This window comes from Homalodisca vitripennis, unplaced genomic scaffold, assembly GCF_021130785.1.
Source record: "Homalodisca vitripennis isolate AUS2020 unplaced genomic scaffold, UT_GWSS_2.1 ScUCBcl_2983;HRSCAF=8200, whole genome shotgun sequence".
Lineage (NCBI taxonomy): Eukaryota > Metazoa > Arthropoda > Insecta > Hemiptera > Cicadellidae > Homalodisca > Homalodisca vitripennis.
This window is the reverse complement of record NW_025779112.1, coordinates 19,312-43,068: the sequence shown is the minus strand read 5'-3', so window position 1 is coordinate 43,068 and position 23,757 is coordinate 19,312. Positions and strand designations below refer to the sequence as shown.

At 37.5% G+C, this 23,757-nt stretch overlaps 2 protein-coding genes across 2 annotated transcripts; both read left to right on the top strand.

The window, feature by feature from the left end:
• The first annotated feature begins 3,630 nt into the window (after positions 1–3,630).
• Positions 3,631–4,356, top strand: LOC124372364. Its single transcript, XM_046830747.1, has one exon. It carries the CDS (start codon positions 3,631–3,633, stop codon positions 4,354–4,356), a length of 726 nt encoding a protein of 241 aa, XP_046686703.1.
• Positions 4,357–20,789: 16,433 nt separating this feature from the next.
• On the top strand, positions 20,790–22,948 carry LOC124372360. Its single transcript, XM_046830742.1, has 2 exons — positions 20,790–21,367; positions 22,335–22,948. The coding sequence occupies exons 1-2, from the start codon at positions 20,804–20,806 to the stop codon at positions 22,917–22,919; spliced, it is 1,149 nt and encodes a 382-aa protein (XP_046686698.1). The 5' UTR covers positions 20,790–20,803; the 3' UTR covers positions 22,920–22,948.
• The last annotated feature ends 809 nt before the right edge of the window (positions 22,949–23,757 follow it).

Genomic DNA, 23,757 nt, shown 5'->3' with positions numbered 1-23,757 from the left:
AAAAGAGCTCCTCCTAATTCTCACGAAAAAAATATTCTTATGGCTGAAAAAACTGTACATAAGAGAAGAGCCAAAGCTTTTTATGACGCTCAAAATATTGAGCCTGAAGATACAGTAAGTTTATGTTTTGATTTACAACAAATACAGCCTTTGCCCAGGTCATGTGCTCAAGAGGCTTACTATCTACGCCAAATAAATTTTTATGCATTTGCAATAGTGGACTTGACCAAAAAATATCCAGTATTTTACACATGGACTGATGTACAAGGTGGAAAAGGGAGCACCGAAATTAGTTCTGCTTTGTTAAATTACTTGGAGAATTCGGACTTCCATGGAAAAACCAAGCTTCGTTTATTTTACGATGGTTGTGGAGCGCAAAATAGGAACAATATTGTAGTACAAACCCTTTCATATTATATGCATCAACCTAAAACTGAACTGACTGATATAACAATGTACTTTCCAGTGAAAGGGCACAGCTTTTTTATCGGCTGACCGCGTCTTTGGACGCGTTGAAAAAATCCTTCGTAAGAATCCCATAATCTTGTCAAAGGAAGAGTATGTTGCCCTATATAAAAACTGTTGGAGATGTTTAACAGCATGGTGAAGATTGGTTTATTTTTTATACCAAATCGACATTAGCAAATTATTTTAAGAATTTGGAGAACATTAGCAACATGAAAAGAATAATTTTCGAAAGGGATGCAATTGTTGAAAAGCAAATTGTAAGAAGACTGGGACAGTCACACGGACATTTAAGTTAACCGTAGGTGTTAAGAGACTACAACACTATCGTTTCCAAAAGAATGTGAATTATTTGTCATTATACAAGAAAGGTGTTAAAGATGAAGCCATTTTGAACGTGAAATTTCAAAAACTTTCCTCTCAACCACTGTATAAGTGATGATAAAAAAAGACAAACAAACTGTTAGGTGTCGTGTTCGGACCTGAGTGCAAAAACTTTACCAGGAGATCAGTTTGATTTTTACAAAAATATTTTGAACTCTGAAAGTGTTGTAGATACTGAAGAAGGTAATGAAGATGATGAACTTTGTGAATGTTTGAAAGAAGATGTTGCTGTCAGGATTTAAGCTTTTTTATGCAATGTTAAGTAACTTTTCAATGAGTGAATTCCTACAGGGTACTTAAATAATTTTACTTTGCTATGTTTTCTACTACTGGAACAACAATGTATAAATAAAAAAAAATTATATTATTTGTACCATTTACTTTACTTTTTTACTTTATATGAAGTGTTAAAAAAGTGTTTTGTCCGGTTTCCAAATGTTCAAAATGTGGTTTTTCCATATTGCTCGTTCAAAAGGCGTTTTGTCCTACGTTTGAAGTCAAACTTAAACTAAACTACAACATTTTTTGGACTTTTACTGCTTCATATTCATTTAAAATTGTATCATTGTGTGAATAAACATATACCACTTTATATACTTGACACAATAACTTACTTACAGGTTTTTTGCAATTTGCCAACGTTCATAGGAGTGTGACAAAACACGTTTTGAAAGTTTGCTCCTCATTTATGGAGGAAGTTAATATAAATAATTAACCAGAAACTTCTCAACAGAAGAAGAGGAAAAAGGGAGTGATTAACAAAGATGATTATAAAAGTGAAGTTATAAAGAAGGCTAGAATATCTGGATCAGCCTATACAAGCTATTCTGGTTAATCTTTTTCTGAAAGAACACCTGGAAATAGTTACAAGTAAGTAACCAAAGAACATTTTTACTTAAATATATGTACCTAACGTCTCTATAATATATTAGGTCAGCATAGTTTAGTAGTCTAGGCTTAGTTATTGCATTGCTATGTCTTTGATGAGTTCCTGCATTATATTACTAAGCTCAATTAATTTTTATGTTTTATTATAGGTGCAAACACAAGTGCTTCAAAAACATTGACGAAGATGAAAGGCTGCATACTTTTAAAAACTTCGTTGATCTGGAGACAAAGAACGAGCCAGATTGCTACTTACAGTTTCTTATGGCCCTCTCAGAAATTGAGGCTATAGATGCAATAAGGGCCTATGGGAGTATAGGATCTTCTTTGGGAAAATTCAAAACTGGTTTCTCCATACTTTGATATATATGTGTACAAAAATCATTATCTTGTTTCATACGGTTGGTACACGTGTTTTACCAAATTGCATTATAGGTCCTTCTTTCATAGACCCAATGTGTACTAGTCAATGTTGTATTCAGTGCTGTTTTGAAGTTAAATGTGAGGTTAAGTAGGTGATTTAACTGTAGTTTTATGTGAGTGGATTGTTTACTGGACTGAAAATATATTTTGTTTTGTTACACTAACAACATGGACACAGTATTGGCTTCATCCATCAAAAAAGGAGCAAAGTTTAAACTTAAGAGTCCTGAAAACTGGAATCGCACTAAAGCGAAAGAAATGAGAAATACTGGACAAGGGCACGTATCACTTCACAGTAAGAAAACCTGTAGCCGTCAAAGACTTTTCTGTTGTAAAATCTTGTTACAACAAAAAGTGTTTTGAAAGAATTGATAGCCTAACACAAACATATCTACAACCCCTTTTAGAATGGGCAAATAAAGGAATCTCAAGATAACTTTCTTGCAGGCTGTATGAAGTTACACGTTGTCGATAAGTCAAGAAAATGACTAAATGCTAAGGTTGATAGGCAATTAACTTGGGATTACACCTTAAATGATCGTGGTATTGTAAAACCTGTTTGTCGATTATTACTTACAAGCCTGTTTTAACTCCCTAATAAAAAGATCAGGGTGGCGCAGAGAAACGGGAAATTTTAAAGTTGTTGTTGGTACACCTGTAAGGCTCGTAGGAGTGGGGGACGGAAGTCATGATACCAAGTAGTAACGGTCATTTAGTTGAGATGGAGCAGTGGAGTGGTGCGGAGCGTGCCGTTGCCGTGAGGGCGTATTAAAAAAATGGCGACAGTGTAACAGCTGCACAACGAGTGTTCCGACGCCATTATGATATTCCTCCCCGCGGTTGAGTTCCTTCTTCACATGCCATAACATCATGGGTTCGGAATTTTGAAGAGACTGTTTCGGTCTTAAAGAAAAAACTTCCTGAGCGTATAGTGACTGTTCGAACCCCAGAAAATGTTGATGCAGTGCGAGTCGCTGTGGAAAGGAGTCCACTTCGTTCTGTACGAAAAATCGCCTCATAATTGCGACTTGAGCGTCGGAGTGTGTAAAGAATATTGCACGGCCTGCAGTTTCATCCTTACAAGCTTCTGATTGTTCAAGCTCTAAAACCAAATGACGGTGAGTTACGCTTACAATTTTGTGAACAGCTACTGAGTAAAATCAATGAGGACGCTAATTTCCTTGAAAATCTTTGGATGTCTGATGAGGCCCACTTTCATTTAAATGAACATGTCAATAAGCAGAACATGCTTTACTGGGCTCGCAGAAATCCCGGTGAACTTCATCAAAGTTCGTTACACAGCCTTAGAGTTACTGTATAGTCTGCAGTGCCTTGTCGAGGGATAATTGCTAGTAGAGGCCCTTCTCTTCGCAGATGATGTCAAGATCTTCACAGTAATCTCTCACCCAGAGGATTTTGCAAGGTTTGCAGACTAGCCTTAATAGTGTCCTTGATTGGTGCAATACAAACAACATGAAGTTGAACTCTTCCAAGTGCTCTGTGATGTCCTTTGGTCGGTTGCGCGATCCACGCTATTTCCAGTACACCTTGGATGGCCGAGCTCTGGATAGAGTGTTCACGGTGAGGGACTTGGGTGTTACCTTCTCTGCTGATTTCTCCTTTAACGCTCACGTGGATGATCTGTGCAGACGGGCACACAGGATGTTGGGTCTCATCTCAAGGTCGAATCGTGGCATGACCAGCCCTGTTGTTTTAAAAACGCTTTATTCTTCCTTTGTGCGGCAACTATTGGAATATGCTAGCCCCGTTTGGTCTCCCTACCGCTTGACTCTCATCTGGAAACTCGAGGCTGTCCAGAGGAGGTTCTTAAGGCTGGTGGGAACGAGGCGGGGACATCAATTCAGGGAAGTTCCTCTCGCGGATCTGCAGAACGAGCTACTCCTACCAGATTTCCTAGCCAGACGAAAGGCTGCAGATGTCCTGTTCCTTGCCAAATTGCTGAATGGTCTGCTTGATTGTCCTTCTCTCCTCGCACAAGTGGATATCCGCATTCCTTCAGCTACTCGGTCGCGTGATCTGTTCGGCAGGCGTCACTCTCGGCGGGATTATGACTTTCACGGTCCCCTCGCCCGAATGATGAGGCTGGGAAATAACTTCTGCCACCTTGTCGATCTTTTTCACGACAGTGCTTCGACCATCCGGAGAAGAGTGCTGGCATCCCTCCGCGGTCCTGTGTAGAAACACAATTTCTAATCTTCACATGTTGTATGGTAATTGATTTCATTGTTATGCTTGTTACCCCTCATATTGATTGTTGTGTTCCTGAATAGTTTACTTCTTTGTTGGTATGTATTATGCCGTTTGTTGTTACTATTTACTTGTACTATTAATTGTTATATTTAATCATTTATGTTGTTGTTTTTGTTAGATTGTTATCACTGTCAACATTATTGTTATTTAACCCATTGTTTCTTTCTTACAGTTGATATGTAAATATTTATATATGTGTATTACCCGCTTGTACTTTGGCTTGTTGCCGTTGGAATGTAAAAAAAAAAAAAATGGACCTTACTTCGAGGATGGTAATGGTTCCACTGTAACTGTCACATCTGAACGTTACATTCATATGCTGAAGACAGGTCCGTGCGCATGGGGGGGGGGGGTTTTGGGGGTTCAAACCCCCCCCCCTTTAAGATTGGGATATATCATATTGTTTCCATATATCAGTTTAATTATGCTCTATTGCGCCGTCAGTTTACGCGCAAAATCAAAAATTCTCTCTATGCTCTTGATGTCTGCAATGAGGATGCTTTTCCTAATGTCCATAAAATCTTGAGGGTAATGGCTGTACTACCAGTAACAACTTCGACAAACGAACGCTCTTTCTCAACATTACGCAGGTTGAAAAATTATTTGCGTTCTATCATGAGTGAAAATCGATTGAACGGATTGGCATCACTGAACATTCATCGAGACATTGAAGTAGATGTGAACTCAGTATTAGATTTTTTTCTGTACCTCGACGCATCAACTTATTGAAAGAGTAGATCACATATGTTTTTATTTGTAAAAGTTTTTACTTTGTTTAAAGAATGAGTTACAAATGTATTAAAAGTATGTAGTTTTACAATTTTATAATAAACTCATTTTCCATACGTATTAATTTTTAATCTATTACTTATTTAAGTTTCTTCTTTTTTATTTCATAAAATAAGTATAGAACCCCCCCCCCTAAATAAAATTCTGCGCACGGCCCTGGCTGAAGACATTTTTTGCTCCACGGCTTCATGCTTTTCCAGATATTGACATTCAGCAAACCTGGTTTCAACAGGATGGAGCCACCTCACACACTGCCAATCTGTCAATGGCAGCATTGATGCGTTTGTTTGGGGAGCGCATAATTTCAAGGAACGCTAACGTCACTTGGCCTCCACGGTCTCCAGACCTCTCAGTATGCGACTTCTTTCAATGGGGACATCTAAAGAGCGTTGTGTACCGGACTAGGCCAATAAATCTTCTTGAGTTCAAGACTGAGATTGAAGAACACGTCACCAACATCCCAGAGAACACATTGCGTCGCACAATGATAAGTTTTCGAAATCGATTGAATGAATGTGTTAGGCGCAATCGACAGCACTTACTTAACTGATGTTATTTTTTAAAAGTGACTTTAACTTTATTTTTATTTCCAACATTTCTCATGTAATTTTCACTCTTGCCTAACACATTTTAAGCATTAAAAAGTTGTTTGTACAATTCATTGGTTTATTATGATTATTTAAAAATTTCCCGTTTCTCTGCGCCACACTGTACAAGATAAGGTAGTTAAGCGACATACTTTTTTTTAAAAAAGAGGAAAACATGACAGCCACAATAAGATCAGCTGTGATGTTTGGGCCTTGGCTTTAGATCACTTAACCCTTTGAAGCACAGTGGCATCATAGTGAAACCACCTATGTTTTTATTTCTATTCCTTTCCCGCATAGTGGTGCATATACGAAACCACCTTCCAGAAGTGATTTAGGACGCATTCTAGCGGCAAATTACGTAACCGCTCCACTAGATTCGCCCAAATCCCGGCAGGAGCGTTGTTTGCCACGACTGGGTGAAAGAAGAGTCCATGCCTTGACTGAGTGTGACATATTTGTATTTCTTTTGTGCTTTGATCACTTTTGGTAAGTACAAACATATATTTTCAGTAAAAATGTACTTAAATATATACATATAAACTATAATAATTAGATTTGAGATGCCAGGCGAATAAATATTAGGCGTTATTGTGGTGGTTTCACCACATGACCACCATGCATTTGGGGTCGGCCGTCGTTTATACTACGTACCAGTTGCTAAACCTGTTTTATATTGTTATTTTTACTATATAAAACTACTTATTACATTTTTTACAACTGCTTATTGATTTCAGGGGGTACTATAACCATGGAGAACAAATCCATAGAGGCTTGGCTGGCGGAAACTGAAGACATCCCATCTGACCCTGAATCAGAGGACGACGAAGATCAAGTATACCCGGATGTTGCTGAAGGAATATACACAGTTGCAGAAAATGGAATCTTAGAGGTAGATTATTTGGACCTAGCCCAAACAGCTGAAGGTAATGAAATCCCGATTTTAATTATTAATGAAAATGACTTTCAAGATAATCATAGTGCAGAGGGGGTAGAGCCTGGCATTCCCGAAGGTAATGCAGTCTTGGACGTTCAAAATCAGCCTATGGACGTTCAATTTGATGAGGACTCTGAGCCTTTGGCTAACAGACTTTACAAAGATAATGTTACGTGGTATCAAAAGTACTACTTACCCAATAAGTCGTATGATTTCAATGAACGCACAGGTCCCCTAATTGACGCTTCAACCCCAGTTGATGTGTTTTCAGCTCTTTTTCCCGACGATCTAGTTGACAAACTTGTGTTTGAAACCAATGTTTACGCTACCCAAATAGGTGGGGGCGTTATCAGATTTCCAACAACAAGGAAAGAAATGAAAGTGTTTCTAGGCCTAAATATCCTAATGGGAATAAAAAAACTTCCCTCCTACCGTGATTACTGGTCTTCAGAGGCAGATTTGAGAGATGACTACATATCTTCATACATGTCTGTGAACAGATTTGGCTGGCTTTTAACAAATTTACATATAAACAATAATAATGACATGCCCCGAACGAGATTCTCCTAATTATGACAAACTATATAAGATCAGGCCTCTCCTAAACAAGCTTCAAGAAACCTACAAAGCATGCTATGCTCCATCTCGATTTCAATCAATTGATGAGAGCATGATTCCATTCAAAGGTCGGAGTGGAATCAAGCAATATATGCCAGATAAGCCAACCAAACGTGGGTACAAAGTTTGGGTGAGGGCTGATGAAAAAGGCTTTATCAGCCAATTTCAAATCTACGAAGGTAAAAGGGCTGGAATAGTTGAAAAGAATCTTGGGCAAAGGGTAGTAACAGAACTCACTGAAGAATTAGTAAAATAAGAATTATGTAATATATTGTGACAATTTTTTTAGCTCAGTCAATCTAATGATTTACTTACAGAAAAACAATATTCAAGCTTGTGGTACAACAAGAGCTGACAGACAATTTTTTTCCAAAAGAGTGTTTGCCTGAAGGGAAACATATGAATCAAGGAGAACATGACTTCATGTCAACTATGACTGGAATTGTAGCTGTCGAATGGAAAGACAAGAGAGGTATCTACTTTCTTTCTAATTACCACAATCCTAACGAAGTGACAACTGTAAACAGAAAACAGGCAAACGGTGAAATTGTAGCTGTTCCATGCCCTATATTAGTAAAGGACTACAATGCTCACATGGGCTATGTCGATAAGGCAGACATGTTTGAAATCTACCTACTCAATAGATCGCAAGTCCAAAAAGTGGTGGCACAGAATCTTCTGGCACTTTCTGGACACAACCATAGTAAACTCTTTTATCATATTTTCAATGCTATCCCAGGGAAAACCACTGACACTAAAAGAGTTTAGGAGAAGCGTGTCAAAAGCCCTTCTGGGAGTACCTCGTGGAGAAACTAGAGGAAGACGAAGTTCTTCAACTCCAATCAACAACTACAAACCAAAGGTTCCACAAGAACTTCGTTTTACGGAAAATGCACACATGCCAGTAAGAGGAACGTCTCGACGTTGTGCTCAATGCTCCAGCAAAGAAGAAGTTCATCGGTCGAAATGGGTATGTGAAACGTGTGGTGTTGCCCTTTGTTTGAGTGAACTAAAAGATTGTTTCCGAGCCTATCACCGAAAGGAATAAATAAAAAGTGTCCACATATGAAGTAATAATAACATTATCAACACAATCAGTTTTGGATTGTTAGAATAGTCATTTATTGATTGTATTAAATAAAAGTTGGTGGAGAAAATTTAATTTTATTTGCATACACCCAAAGACCGTACTTGCATAGTGGTTATGCAGTGAAACCACCTCAAAAATAAATATAAATTATGATTGACAAAATCTAAAAATAAATGTACTGTACTTACAAAGGTTATTTCTATAGGGAAACAATATAAAATCACTAAAATATTAATTTTTTGTAAAACGTGCTTCAAAGGGTTAAAGAGTATACCTAACAAACTCAGTCATTATACTAAGTCCAACCGTGTATATTTTGAAAATCCTGACTTAAATATAAAACAAATCTATCGATCTTTAGGAAAATATTTTACTGAAAATACGGGTCAACACCTAAATCAGATATCTGTGATTACTGTAAGGAGTGTGACGTCAAGCTTGAGAAGAATAACAACGATCCTTGTCGTCCCTTGTATATGGTTCACAAGAGAAAGGCAGAAAAACACAAGGCATTAAAAAATGAATATATTGCTTTGTCTAAATCTGAAGACACAGAAAATCTAGTTATAGAATTTGACTATGCGCAAAATTTGCCACTACCCAAACTTAATGTTTGTAAACAGTTTTATAAACGATTAGTTTGGTTATATGTATTTAATGCACATTGTCATAACGATGACTCTGCTACATTTTACACATTTCTATAATCTCAGGCAAAAAAGGCCCTAACACTGTCACTTCATTTTTATTCAATTTTATTAAAAATAAGATTGAAAAGTATCCCAACACGAATAAAGTTGTGCTTTTTGAACGACGCTGCTGGTGGACAGAATAAACATATAACAGTCATGAAATTTTGTTCTTGGATATCCAAAACTTACAACCTTGAAGTGCTTCAATTATTTCCTGTTCGCGGGCACTCATTTGGTCAGTGCGACCGAAACTTTGGTGGTGTGATAAAATCTAGCCTAAAAGGTAAACAATACATAGAAACTATGCACCCATACTTCTCAAAAATTTTTTTATGCCGAGCTAACTCATCGCCATTTGAACTTATTCATGACCCTACAATTATTTTTGACTGGGAGAAAGGTTTAACTCAACATTTCTTTCTTAAAAACACCATTTAAGAAAGGCACTCCCTTCAAAATACAGACCTACTGCATGCTGGTGTATAAGACTACTGGAACTGTTGCAGCATCAAAGAGCTACCACCCTATGTATGAGCCTTTTCAGTTTATGACAGCTAATAGGCCTATTACAGATGCTTTGACTCTAGATATAGCTCCAGAAGGTGTCGAAAAAAAGCCAAAATCAAGGATGTAAGAGATCTTCATCCATACCTCAAAGATGAAAATAAAGATTTTTTTGAATCCCTCTTTACTAAAAGTGCTCAACCTGAAGATGAAGAAATAAATGACTCTGGAGTTGGAAATGTGCAGTGATTAAGATACTGTAAATATATTAAGACTTTTTTATGCACTGACTATCTCTTGTTGTGTGAAACTAAATGTTTCTATATGGTAGCATATTGTACGATACCTTTTCATTTTTATTTCATACAATGTTTTAAGGTTTCTGGATTAGCTTTTGTTTGTTTAATTTAAAATAAACTAAACTATCTAATTAAATGTTTTATTTTAATTCCTGTGTTTCAATATCAACATACATAGTTCAAATTAATGTACTTCGACTCTTTAAGTTAATAGGCCCTTCTTGTAAAGAACAAACTAAATAATGTTCTCGTAAAACGGGCCTATGAAATATTGTGCGTGTTCCTTTTTTCCTAATATTTTAAATATGTGTAAGTATTTAAAAAGTATATAAATATAATTATAATGAATTGATTAATATACACACTAAGAACACAGTTTTCAAACAATTTGCTAGATTTTATTAGAAAAGTGGCAAAACTTTGAAGCTATATATCTCAAAACACATATTTGCACGAGAGGCCCTTATTGCACCTACAGCCTCAATTATTATTATATTTGTTACAGTTATCTACGGATTTGCACGCAATTTTCAAGGTCTAAGAGCGTCCTTTTTAATGAAATAATTTATGATGTAATATGATAAAGTCTTATGACAATTTTTCACTCAAATGTAGGCATATATCTAGTAATTATAATTTTTATGCCCGTGGTTAAGAGATTTAACCCTCCGAGTGTTTTGCGTCAGATTTCTGACGTTTACGCAACACAGTAATTTTCTACCGATATTACCGATTGTCAATAGCGATATCGAGATTATTCGAATACTATGTGATTCTAGAACATCTAGGCTTCATGGTTATTGTATAATGCCTTTTGTTTTGCCATAAAAAATGTAGTTTATTCACTCTTTAGTTTGAAGAACATCAGCTTCGCCAGTTCATTTGACATTAGAACTACTAACCCTTGTTAAAAGTCAAATACCATTTTTACTGGCTTATTTCAGGTTTTGCGTGAGTCGAAGTATATATTTTAGGTTTAATTAAATTACATTTCTGACGCCACAGTTGAGCCTCTTTCCATCAAGGAAATACAATCAGGCCTCAGAAATCTGGTTTGGTCAAATACATATCCTTCCGGCCCTCTTAATGTACATCCGTTGAAAGATATCTCCAGTGTTTAAGTTGACTTAGTCTTATTGTCCCTTTAAGAAACTATGTATACGAAGAAATTCAAAGACGGTCTACGGCCTTTTTACCAACGAACGGTCTAAAAGCGCCTATTCCCACATTTCACACAGTTCAGTTTGCCTTGTCATTATAAAGAAAAATATACACATATGTTGGTTTTCAAGCCGTACTTTTGTCAAAACGTCTACTAATGACCCTTGTAATCTATTTCCGGTCTAAGATACTTCAAATGCCATAATTTGGTTTTCCTTTTTATTACGTCGAAAAAAATAAATATACTTTCGTAAGGCTGAAAAGTTAATGTGGTAAAATGTATCTATTTCAGCCGTTTAAATTCACTTCTTGTCTAATTAATTTACAGTTTCATACTTGAGTTTACGTTGTTGCACCGATCAAGAAAATATGTACACATGTAGGTTTCGAATGATAACGTACATGAAAAGCAGCGTCTATTTCCGGTTTACAACATTTCTAGTAATATATTTGATTTAGATATTTTTACCCCGATCAAGAAAATATATGCATACAAAAGCTTAAAATTAATACTTTGGTCGCTTGTGTTAGTTAAATTTGGATTGTTTTTTGTAAATATTAAAATATTATAATTATTATTCCAAATTCTTAAGTATTCCAGAAATCTTTTCCGATTTCATCTTCATAAAAAACCAGAACTATTGCTTATTATAGTATCTTAACACCCCGCTAGAGCGACTGCGTTAGTCAAAAAGTGGTTGTTTGATATAACATCAACAAGTATTAGTGCGGTGTAAAAGTTTTATTATTTATAAGCTATATAGTGGATCTGGAGAACAAAAGGTAAGACTTTGTGCGTTTTTAATGATAAAATATTGTAGAGCATGATTAGGCGTATTTCCTCTTATAACTGTATTTAGTTTCATCTACGTTCAGAAAACAGTTTTTAGGTTAGAATGGTGCAACGTGGTTTTTCCTAATTTGAGGAGCCCCAAATTGAGTAGTTATTAAAATAAAACTAAATTAAGGGGGTTTCGTTTTCAGATTGCTCCTCGTAAGAAATGGGACGAAGAAAGGATGAAAGAAGCAGTGGATGTGGTGAGGAAAAAAGAAATGGGAAGCTTTAAAGCAGCCAGAATATATAATGTTCCGCAAACAACACTAGAAAGATATGTAAAGTTAGCCGAAAACAACCAAAAAGTCAAGCTTATTGGAAGACAACAAGCCCTTGCTTAAGTTTTAGAGACAGATCTTGTCGAATATTGTAAAATTATGGAGGGAAGATTCTATGGACTAAGCGTTAAGGATGTTAAGTCAATGGCATACCAACTAGCCATAAGAAACAACATTAATACTTCGTTTTCAAAGAAGAATGAACAAGCTGGATGGAAGTGGTTAAAGAATTTTTTCAAAAGAAATCCACGGTTGTCCGTAAGGCAACCGCAAGGACTTTCCTTGGCAAGAGCAAAGGGTTTTAATCCGAATGATGTTAAACGATTCTTTAACTTGTATGAGCCTAGTTTTGAAAAGAATCAAGAACAATCCGGCTCGCTTGTATAATTGTGACGAGACGGGTATAACTATAGTGCAAAGCAAACATACGAAAGTAGTTGCATTAAAAGGGAAAAGTCGAGTAGCTTCCCTTCAATCTGCTGAGAGAGGCGCACTCATAGCGGTTGTGACATGTATGAGCCCAACAGGACACTACATCCCACCTTTAATTATTTTCCCAAGAAAAAATATGAAGCTTGAGCTTATGAATGGAACTCCACCTGTACGATTGTCATCCTTCAGGGTGGATTCAATCTGAAATATACACACGTTGGATGCAACATTTTATCAGCCACGTGAAACCGACTGCAGACGATCCAGTTTTACTGGTGCTTGATAGTCACACTAATCACACCAGAAACCTGGATGTCATCACTACAGCCCTAGACAACAACGTCACAATTGTAAGCCTTCCCCCACATAGCTCTCATAGAATGCAACTACTAGACGTTGCTTTCATAAAACCCCTAAAAACATTCTATGACAAAGAAATTGAAACCTGGCTTAGGGGAAATGTTGGAAGGGTGGTAACTATTTATCAAGTAGGGGAACTTTTTGGTAACGCATATTTAAAAGCTGCGACTGCTCAGAATGCTGCTAATGGTTTCAAAAACAGCGGTCTTTACCCAATCAACAAGCACATTTTTGGAGAACAAGACTTTCCGCATTTTGTAGGCGCACTTGAATCGGCAAGTACAAACACCACCAATCAAGTTCCGAATCAGGATCTTAATAGATCTATTGAAGTCCACTCGATTGATCCACTTTTGCCTTCATGCAGCAATAGTTCTACAAGTGTATTACAATCCAAAGGGAATATGTAAATATGCAAAGTGAACCTTCGCCTATCGCAATGGTCAGGGCGTCAGACATTTCTCCAATTCCAAAAATGAGTGAGCAAGACCTAAAAAAACATTCTCGCAGTCAGGTAGCAGAAATAATAACCAGCACTCCACATACAAAATGTGTTGAAAACAAGAACAGGAAGAAGTTGGAAAAATAATCCAAACAGAAACTAAAAATCGTAAAAAAAGTTTGTTGGATTAGCGAAGAATGAAACAAAGAAAAATGACAAGAGGAAACATCCAATCAGAAAAGTGAAGAAGGAAAGTGTGATAACGTTAGAAGACAATAAAAAAAGTTACAAAGGAACCTGTGAAAAAAGTGCTATTAGACCTAAGGGAGATAGGCCTATGAAGAAAAAAGTTTTTCGCTAGCTGTGGGATTCTTCAAGCGAATCTGACGAAGAGGAGCAGATTGTTTTTGCTGACGATTCTGCGGATGATGATTACGAAGAGGGCGATGCAGAATGTTTATACTGCACTGGTTTGTTTTCAGAGGACAGAAACGGAGAAGATTGGATCCGCTGCAAAGCGTGTTCACGGTTGTCACATTTTAACTGTGCTAACGTAGTAAAGGCAGTGTTCGTGTGTGATTTTTGTGCAAAAAGGAAGTAAAATTTGAAATAAATTTTATGCCTAAATGTCAAGATTGTAATAGACTACTTATTTTTTGTTCTTGTATAAATCTCAAAATTTGTCAAAATTATTTCAATTCATTTTACATTTTTGAACCGTAGTTTAATTAGTGGTATGATTGCTTAATTATTACAAAATTAGTTCTTTTGCATAAGTTAATAGACAAAAAGCTATTTTTGTTTGTATCAAATAACACCAAAGTTTGCATTAAATATATAACATACATTTTGTTATTTTTCCTTTAAAAGTCCCTATATTTCCATTTATTTATATGGTAAATTAATACCTCACCAAATTAGGAACATGTGCGCCCAATTTTGGGAAATTGTATACTTTTCGTTTTTTTACTGTAGCCACTTAAATATAATTATATTTGATTTGGATGAGGAAAGACTGATGGGTAATAATCCAATGTGTAAAACACACCATTATTGAAATGAATGTGTCTTTATTTTTTTGACTTCCGTTGATTGAAAAAAAACCTCCCCAAGTAAGGCACACTTACCCTAATAATCCACTTTTGTTTTAAAATTACGTGTAAAAAAAACTATTGATTTTATCTGGCTTATACGATTTATTAATTATATTTAAACCTAGAACACAATGATCGGTTAGACATCATGTGCAGTACTAAATGTATTTATATTTTTGGATTTTATAAAAATGCGGTCCAAACAAGACTTACTCGGGTCAGTTATTCTGCTGGTATTAATGAGCATATAAACCCGTTATTATTCATGAAATTTGAATAGTTTTGTGTTCGTGAAGTGCCCTTAACCCGTATATTGATATTAATATCTTCAATAAAAAGTATATTATTAGTTTAACTAAAAAACCCTCATTGAAATGTTTATTACGTGTAATTAGAATAAAAATATATTACAATTCTCAAGTAAAAGATGTATATTCAAGAATTCCATTTTATAATCTATAAATATCAAGGGAAAAGATAGAGGATGTGATTTGTAATTCTTAAGATATAGAAATTTTCGAAAGCCCCTATAAAATAATGTTGTCATCTTATCTTTATATGTTATCAGGTGGTCACCTATAATTTTTACTCAAGTTGTAACCGTTTTGGGAGGCAGAAATAAGAATAACATACTCTCAGAAGACTGCTTAACTTGGAATTTAACCATATCCCGGAGGCGTGCCTCAGCCTCAGATTATATCAAAATCGAAATCCCCCCCCCCCCAGATTAGGTTATTCAAGTTACGCCTATGGTTGCAAAACAGGTATTAAATGTAACTAATTAAATAATTAATATATTAAAAAACAACTACCCATAAAGTAGCAGTAACAATTTCAATAACCATGATGATAACTGAATTATTATCTTTGTTATTTTTCGACTTTTATTTTTAAGTATAAACCTCTTGGAAAAAATCTGGACTATGGTTCCCACAGGATGTTTTGAAATTCCTGAAGTTTCCGTTCTCACAGGAAACTCTCACAAGAAGTCCGAGTCCCCCCTCTACACTCCTCTTCGGTCAAAGTTCAACTTTTGAACGTAACTTAACTGATCCCCATTTCTATATCTTATTCGATGCTAGTCTATCTTACCAGAAGCATCGTGTTCTATATAGTCTGATCTTTTCGTGTTGTGTTGTGCGATGGAAGTACTGCAAGGAGAGCGTGGTCTAACACCTTAACCGAAACACCGGTCTCAGGTAGCAATTGGGAAATTTCTTTCTACTTGTTGGCAATACTGCTTATCAAATCTATTCGACGGTCCCAGTAGCTTCCCCCCTCCCACCACTCGTCTCAAACAACCCGGTTTTGTTCAGTTTTACACGAGGCCTTTACCGTTACTTATCGATTTTTAAAACTCTACCGGTCTGACGTACCGGATGTTTCAGTTAGTGAAAGTTTGTTGAGATCTCCTGTACCGGGTGTTTCGCTTTGCGTTTCTCAGTGACGAAAACGAATATAGTAGTGTTCAACTTCCAGTTTTTTATTACTTTATTTGAGGATTCCAATTCCAAAACCGGCTAATTGACAAAATTTAAAAAGATTTGATTGTTATTGAAACATGTTCATTAGACTGAATTGCGCATGTCCAAATAGTTTTCAAGTGGCAAAAGTAGGTAATTCCCTTTTAAAATTCAATGTGAAAACTGGATACAGATTCAAACCGGTCTAATTGCATTTGAAAACTTTTCCAAAACTGCCCAGTTGCAAATGCCATAAGCAGTTTCAAAACTGGCTAGTTCCTGGCTTTCAATATGGCACATTTATAAGGGTCAGTTACAAAACTAGCTAGATGTAGCAGAAAATGTGCACTGACTCATCTGGTAAGCTTTTCAAAAATTCTTAATACAACAATATCTATTACACTTTTTATAGTAACACCAATGTTTTTTCAAAAGTTCATTAATTTCTTCAGTTGGCTACACTGACTTTCACTCTGTGCCTGTATTATTTATCTTGGCTTGAGATCATTGAAAAGTGTGCAGTTTGGTTTGTAGGTTATTCCTTGCTTGGTAACAGTTTTGATTTAATTTTAATTTGTGAAAATGAGTACAAATATAATTTTGGAAGATGAAGTAAGAAGGGATGGAGTGATTAAAAGTGTGTGTGGGAAGGAAAGCCGTAAAAAGGTAAGAGATCATACTAAGTGGAAGAAAAAATGTTAAGAAGAGACAAAGACATGTCTCTAAGAAACTGCCTACTCTTAAAAGGTGCAATCATGATGAAAAGAAGAAATCTGTGTTTAAATGTGACACTTTGAACATGCAAGACGTACGAAAGTTTCATCAGGCCTTCTATGCTTCTTGTGATAAAATAACACAGGATGCATTCCTGTTGAAATACATTAGCAATGAAACGCCAACCAGGCCTGGGCCTAGTCATCGTAAAGGTAACAATAATCCTGGTCCTGCCGAACATTTAGTCAAACGGGTATGTACAAACAGATATTTTGTCCCTAGATTTAGAGTGGAAAGTGGACACCATGACGTGCAGGTTTGCCAAAAACAGTTTTTAGACATACTAGGAATATCGAAACATCGAGTGCAGCTTATTAGCAGGCGCAATCTGTTAACTTCTGAAAGCCCTAGGGAAAGGCGAGGTGGGGATCGATTTACAACTAAGTATTCTGACAGACATGGCTCGGTTAAAACATTCATTGAGTCCTTAGAACCCCTTGAATCTCATTACTGCAGGGAAAAAGGTTGTAATAGAAATTACCTATCAAGTGACCTGACCGTGAAGAAGTTATGGTTAGCCTACAATGCTAGTGCACCTGATGATCGTAAGGTTAAATATGAATATTTCAGGAAAATTTATAACGGAGAGTACAATATAAGTTTTAAGACTCCTGCTACAGACGTCTGTTCCACTTGTTTGCAGTTGAAGGATCAGATAAAAAGTGCACAAGGTAACGATAAAATTAACTTGATGACTGAGCTTAGGGTGCATAAGCTAGTAATTTTTATGAAAACCTTAGAACCACTAAGGATGGAGTGAAAAAACTTTCCTTCGACGTGTTTTCCATCGATACTTCCTAGGCAATGAGGAAAATTCCATTTGCCCTCAAAGTCTTTCGCTACACTTTTCCAGTCCTCAGAGGTTGATGGAAACTGAAAAGGAAAGTCATACATGTTAATAATATATAAATGTCTGGGATCTTATCTCTGCTCAGAGTTACACAGTAAAATTTTAATATTTAAGTCATTTTTTCATCACTCCCTGTCTATATTTACTTGCTACATATTGAGTACTAACGACATGTCAATTTAATTTCTAGGATGAAAATCAAGCGACTGCCGATAATACTGAAACACAGTAACGACTCTTTCCATACAGATGATGTACAATCGCCGACACCACAAGATGACACTTCGCATGGAAGACGTTTTTCGGCTTCGACATCTCGACCCCGTCCAACGCTTCTAAAAAGGATGACACCCACGCAACAAGCAACACTCACAGGCGAATTGCTAGACTGTGAATGAACATTTCAAGCGTCCTCGACCTTCCGAAGACAGGCATGACATTTTCGGTAAAAACGTTGCTAATGTTTTACGCGAGGTCCTAGTTCCACAACGAATCTTAGCCGAGAAATTTATAAACGATGTGTTATTTCCATGCTCAAATGGGCACATTAACAAGTTCTCATGGCTTAACTAAAGTGCCGCGATTCCCACAACACCACGAAGTCCCTCTGCCCGTTCAAAGCGCATCTACTAATTCTACCACCTTTTTCGATAATAATTGATATTGCGGCTACAATCAAATGGGAATGCCACTACAGTCTCCGGGACCCTCAGGGTACCATCTTACCCAATCTGCCATTGCACCCAATCAACTGTCACCTAACAATGACTCACTTGGAGGAAGAAAGACAAAGAAACCTCCCGTTTATCAGCAGCTCACCCAGTTGACTAGGACACCTACTGAACTGTCACAATATAACGACGCAGATGAAGGTATTACGGCATCACGCTTTGTTTCTTCGTACCTCCCTGATGATGAACAATAATTTCACCTATGAATAATGTGTAGCATCATTCAATTTAATCTTTATAATGTCTCTTTATTAAACAATTAAATAATTTTTGAATAATAAATTAGTTTAACTTACCTTCATATAATCCTTATGAAGTACTTTGTAAATAGCTTTACAAGTTTCTGGAACAATTAAACTTAGAGTCTGCGGTGATATCGCAGTAGAAAATTTCAAATCTTCATATGATCTTCCTGTAGCCATAAATCGTAATGTGGCACTCAATCTTTCATGAGGTGAAATTGCGGCCCTCATTAAGGTATCCTTTTTCTTGATGATCGGGGCCACCGACGATAAGAGTCTAAGATATGTGTCCTCATCCATCCGTAAATAATTGTGCCAATCTTTCGGGCTGAACCTCAGCTCTTTTAATAAATTTACGTGGGAATAAACTTTTCTCTTCTGTAACCAGTCTTTAGTCCACAACTTTCGCTTCACTTTACTTTCACTACTTTTGACAGCTAAGAGCAATCCAACAACAGCAAGAGCATCGTCATCATCTGTTGACGCCATTTCGCGAACTAACTGGCAAGCCTCAATGCTGGCCTTCGTATATTCCGCAGCGTGTGGATACCCCTTTATTTCTAGGTTCGCCTCGAGGCCGGGCGCCTTGAGGCAGGCCTTCGGATTTTCCGTAGCGTGTGGAAGAGGCTTATGGTGGAATATTTGAGTCTATGCTGACATTTTGTTGTATTTTGTTTTTATCTGGTCTCTGGTGTCTCGTAAGTTATTATAAGAAATGATGACGAGGAAGTTGACGTTGTACATGACAGTGAACATGATACCGATTCGGAGGAATCAATCAGCTCTTTTTCTGAGACAACACGCCAGATACTGCTATCATCCCCACCTCCACCACGTGGAAAAGCAATAGGACTACTTCGAGGAGCAGTCTTAGGTATACCTGGAAGAGGATTAGGTGTATTTAGAAGACCAGCGGGTCCATCTGTGGAAGGAGCAGAGGGTCCATCTGGGGAACGAGCACCCGGTCCATCTCCGGTAGGAGCAGCGGGTCTCTCTGTGGAAGTAGCAGCAGGTCCATCTGTGGAACGAGCACCCGGTCCATCTCCGGTAGGAGCAGCGGGTCTCTGCGGAAGGAGCAGCAGGGAGGGGAAGAAGATCAGCAATAGGTCAACTACGAGGAGCGACAGCTAATCAAAGGTTGAGAGGGGGCCTACAGCAAGGAGGAGTGCCAGCTTATTGAGGCCGAAGAATAGCAGCTCCAGAATACACAGCTGACGGAAAGAAATATCTAGGTAAGGATTCAATTACTATATGGGATAAAGATTTATCTGAAATAAGAAGAGCACCTCAAGGTCGAGCTCGACTACATAATGTAGTTATAAGGCTTCCAGGACCCAAAGGAGACGCTCGCAACATTAGGTCACCTTCAGATGCCTTTGCTTTATTCTTACCAGATCAAGAACTTGAACAAATAGTATTAAATACTAATAAATGGATTCAGGTAGCCCAAGAAAACTATGAGCGTGAACATGACGACTTACCTACAACTCTTACCGAACTTAAATCTTTGTTAGGTTTGCTCATTTATGCTGGTGTTATGAAGTTATTACATCAAAATATAAGTGATTTATGGAGTACTAATGGCACTGGCATTGACATATTTCGTAGCGTAATGAACCAAAGGCGTTTTGCATTTTTACTCAGAGCATTGCGTTTTGACAATACCGACGATCGAGAAGAAAGATTGGCGGTCGATAACCTAGCTAAAATAAGGCCACTGTTCGATCCATTCGTCGAAATATGTCAAAATGCTTACTCACCAAGTGAGTATTTAACTCTTGATGAAATGTTGGATTCATTTAGAGGTGGATGTTACTTCAAGCAGTATATGCAAAAAAAAAAAAACATTTGCATTATGCTGTGCCAGAACATTTTATACAGTCAAATTAGAGATTTACCCAGCAGTACAGCCGCCTTGTCCATATAGACAAAGCAATAGAGTAATGGATGTAGTCTAGAGGTTGATTCAGTCAGTTGCTGGAACTGGTAGAAACATAACCATGGATAATTGGTTTATGTCTGTACCAATGGCTGACCGTCTTAGAGATATCCATCGGTTGACATTAGTTAGAATAATTCGTAAAAATAAACCCCAACTTCCACTACTGTTCAATACTTTACAAGATCGACCAGTACGAAGTAGTATATTTGCTTTCAGACCAAACTGCACTGTTGTGTCTAAAGCCGTGTCCACACTATGCCGCGGTTGGCTTTTGGCAATGCCGCGTTGGCAAAGCCAATGCAATGTAGACGTGGCCGTTGGCATATGCCGCTGAGCCAATGGTTTGCCAACGAAAATCGCTCTAGTGTCGGTCTCCATCAAAGGAAGCCGGTGAGAGCCGGTAGTGGGGACGAGCCAACCGTTGGCTTCACGCGGCATGCACGTGGTTCAGTTGTGGCTGAGACAGTGCCGAGTACAGTCATGGAGTGGACGAACGATAAAGTGTGTCAACTTATTGAGCTCTACCGTGATAAACCTGTTCTGTGGGACTGTCGCTTGAAAGGGTACAAAGACAGAAACAAGAAACAAGATGCTCTTCAAGAAATAGCAGATGTTTTTGGTGTTGACAAAGCAGTAGTGGAAAAGAAAATTAAAAACCTAGTGTGCCATTTTTTACGTGAAATAAAAAAGGAGAGAGACTCAAGTAAGTCTGGTGCGGGAAATTCTGATGTGTACAAGAGTAAATGGTTTTGCTATAACAACATGCTATTTCTCCAGGATCGAAATACACCTAACGAAACGACGGACACAATCACGCAGGTAAATATATATTGACACAGTAAGTATTAGTAATTATATTTTACGTTCATATCAAACACATATTACATAGTTAGGGCTAATTATTTGTCTTGTTGAAAGGATAATTTTCCAGCCGGGGAAGCGAAGAAGTCTGCAAATTCTTTTCTAGTGGCTTGTGCCTCATCAGTGCTTCTTCTTGAAGTTCGAGGAATGTTGACCAAAGCTTGATTTGAAGGGGATTGTCTCCAATGTCCTGGATTGATCTCACCTGTAGTTGAGCACTCAGAGTCGAATGTTCCCACGGGGTTGTACACTGATTTGGAATTACTTTTCCTCAAGTAGTTGTGCAGATAAAGTACTGCCAACACCACCAGCGTAGCCCATTCTGGTTTTAATAGCATAGGTCTTTGTAGTATGCGGTACACAGAGGATATTATGCCGAATGCATTCTCAGAAACTCTACGTGCTCTACTTAACCGATAGTTGAACACTCTTTCTTTAGAGTCCTTTTTTTGAATACCTGGATATGGTTTCATGATGTGCTTCGATAAAGGAAAAGCATCATCGGCCACAAAAACATACGGTGTTTTAATCTGTTCTTCCAGGAAGAGGAGTAGGAGGAGGAAGATGCATTGTGTTGTTCCTCAGACAATCTCTGAATGTTGTGTGACTAAACACACCTCCGTCTGATATTCTTCCTTGACAACCAACACTTGCGTAGATAAAGTTGTAGTGCGCATCTACCACCGCAAATAGAACTATACTGAAAAACCCCTTGTAGTTGAAATATTCTGTGCCACTATGGATAGGTGCTTGCAACTCAATATGCTTCCCATCAAAGGCCCCCACACAGTTTGGGAAATTCCACTTATCATTGAACTCTTTTGAAATAACTTTCCACTCTGCTTCTGTTTTTGGCATCTGAAACAAAATGACAACAATATAGCAATATTCATTATCCAATCATTAATCTTTTCCTTTTTTTTAGGACGAGCATACAAATAAAGATGGAGATACTGCAAACCAATCGCAAACTGTCAACCAGGACCAAGTTGCTGGACCAAGTGGAGAAACGCCTCGAAAACGTGTAAGTTTGCCAAAGGAACAGTCTGATCGGCCAGGCGGAGGCCCACAAAAGAAAAAAAAGACTACAGCTACAGAAGAAGCTCTGTCAATTATGAGAAGTATCCAAGGTCGGCATAAAGGTATGGATCAGTTCAAATCTTTTGGAGAGCAAGTAGGACTGCGTATTAAAGACCTCCCATCATCAAATGCTCAGAAAATTGCAAAACACCTTATTAGTAATATTCTGTTTGAAGCAGAAATGGGCAAGTACGACTATGGCAACCCAATCGGCGGAAGTTACTCACAGCCATTCTACCCAACACCGAACTACGTACAACAACCGATTTCTGTCCCGATGCCACCAGCTTGTCCCAATCCAAACCCATGTAGTGAGCAGCTGTCTTTTCACGGAATCACACAGGCAAACTCTCCAGATTCAGTCATAAGCTCCTCGCTATCAACCCATACGGACAATGACTCTATCGACAATATATTGATGCACCTGTAATAATAATTTTACAAATTTAAATAAAAGAGAATTTTTACACCTCATCTCTTCAAAATTCAAATTTGAGTTAAGACTTTTGTTCATTTTTGTTATTGTAATTAACTTAATACTCATTTTAACTAAGTAAATAAGGGTTTCATTTGTAATGGAGAGTGTTTTGTTCGGAACTTGAGACGCATGTCTACCAAATAAAGGTTTTTTCTAATATACAATTTTTTCTTACCTTGATGTAATCCTGTAATACACTGACAATTGCTTCACAAACAGTCGGGATGATGGTTGATATTATTTGCTTTGAAATCTTGAATGTGTAACTTAACGAGTGGTAAGAGTCTCCCGTTGCCAAAAACCGCAGAGTAACTGCAAGGCGTTCATGTGGAGGAATAGCACTTCTGAAGGACGTGTCTCGTTTCTGGATGATACGAGCTATCTTATTTAGAAGATCTTCAAAGTCACTACTTTTCATTCGAAAAAAGTTTTTGAAACCACATCCATATCTGTACTCGAGATTTAATTCGTCTTCATCATCCAATACCAAATCCTTCATCAACTCACTAGTTCCGTATTTTCTTCTACTTTGAAGGCTTGGACGCACACCCAAAACCGTCGTTTACGCAATTTTTCGTGATTGATAATTACAAACGCGCCTAAAGCAACTAGTAGTACATCCTCCTCGTCAGACATTTTGCGACTGAATGCCAACTCACGTGTAGACGACAAGCCAAAATCTAGGTTTGCCGCGTTGGCTTCGCCAACGCGGCATTGCCAAAAGCCAGCCGCGGCATAGTGTGGACACGGCTTTACGTACCAAGTAAGAAAAAAGTCGTCACGTTACTTT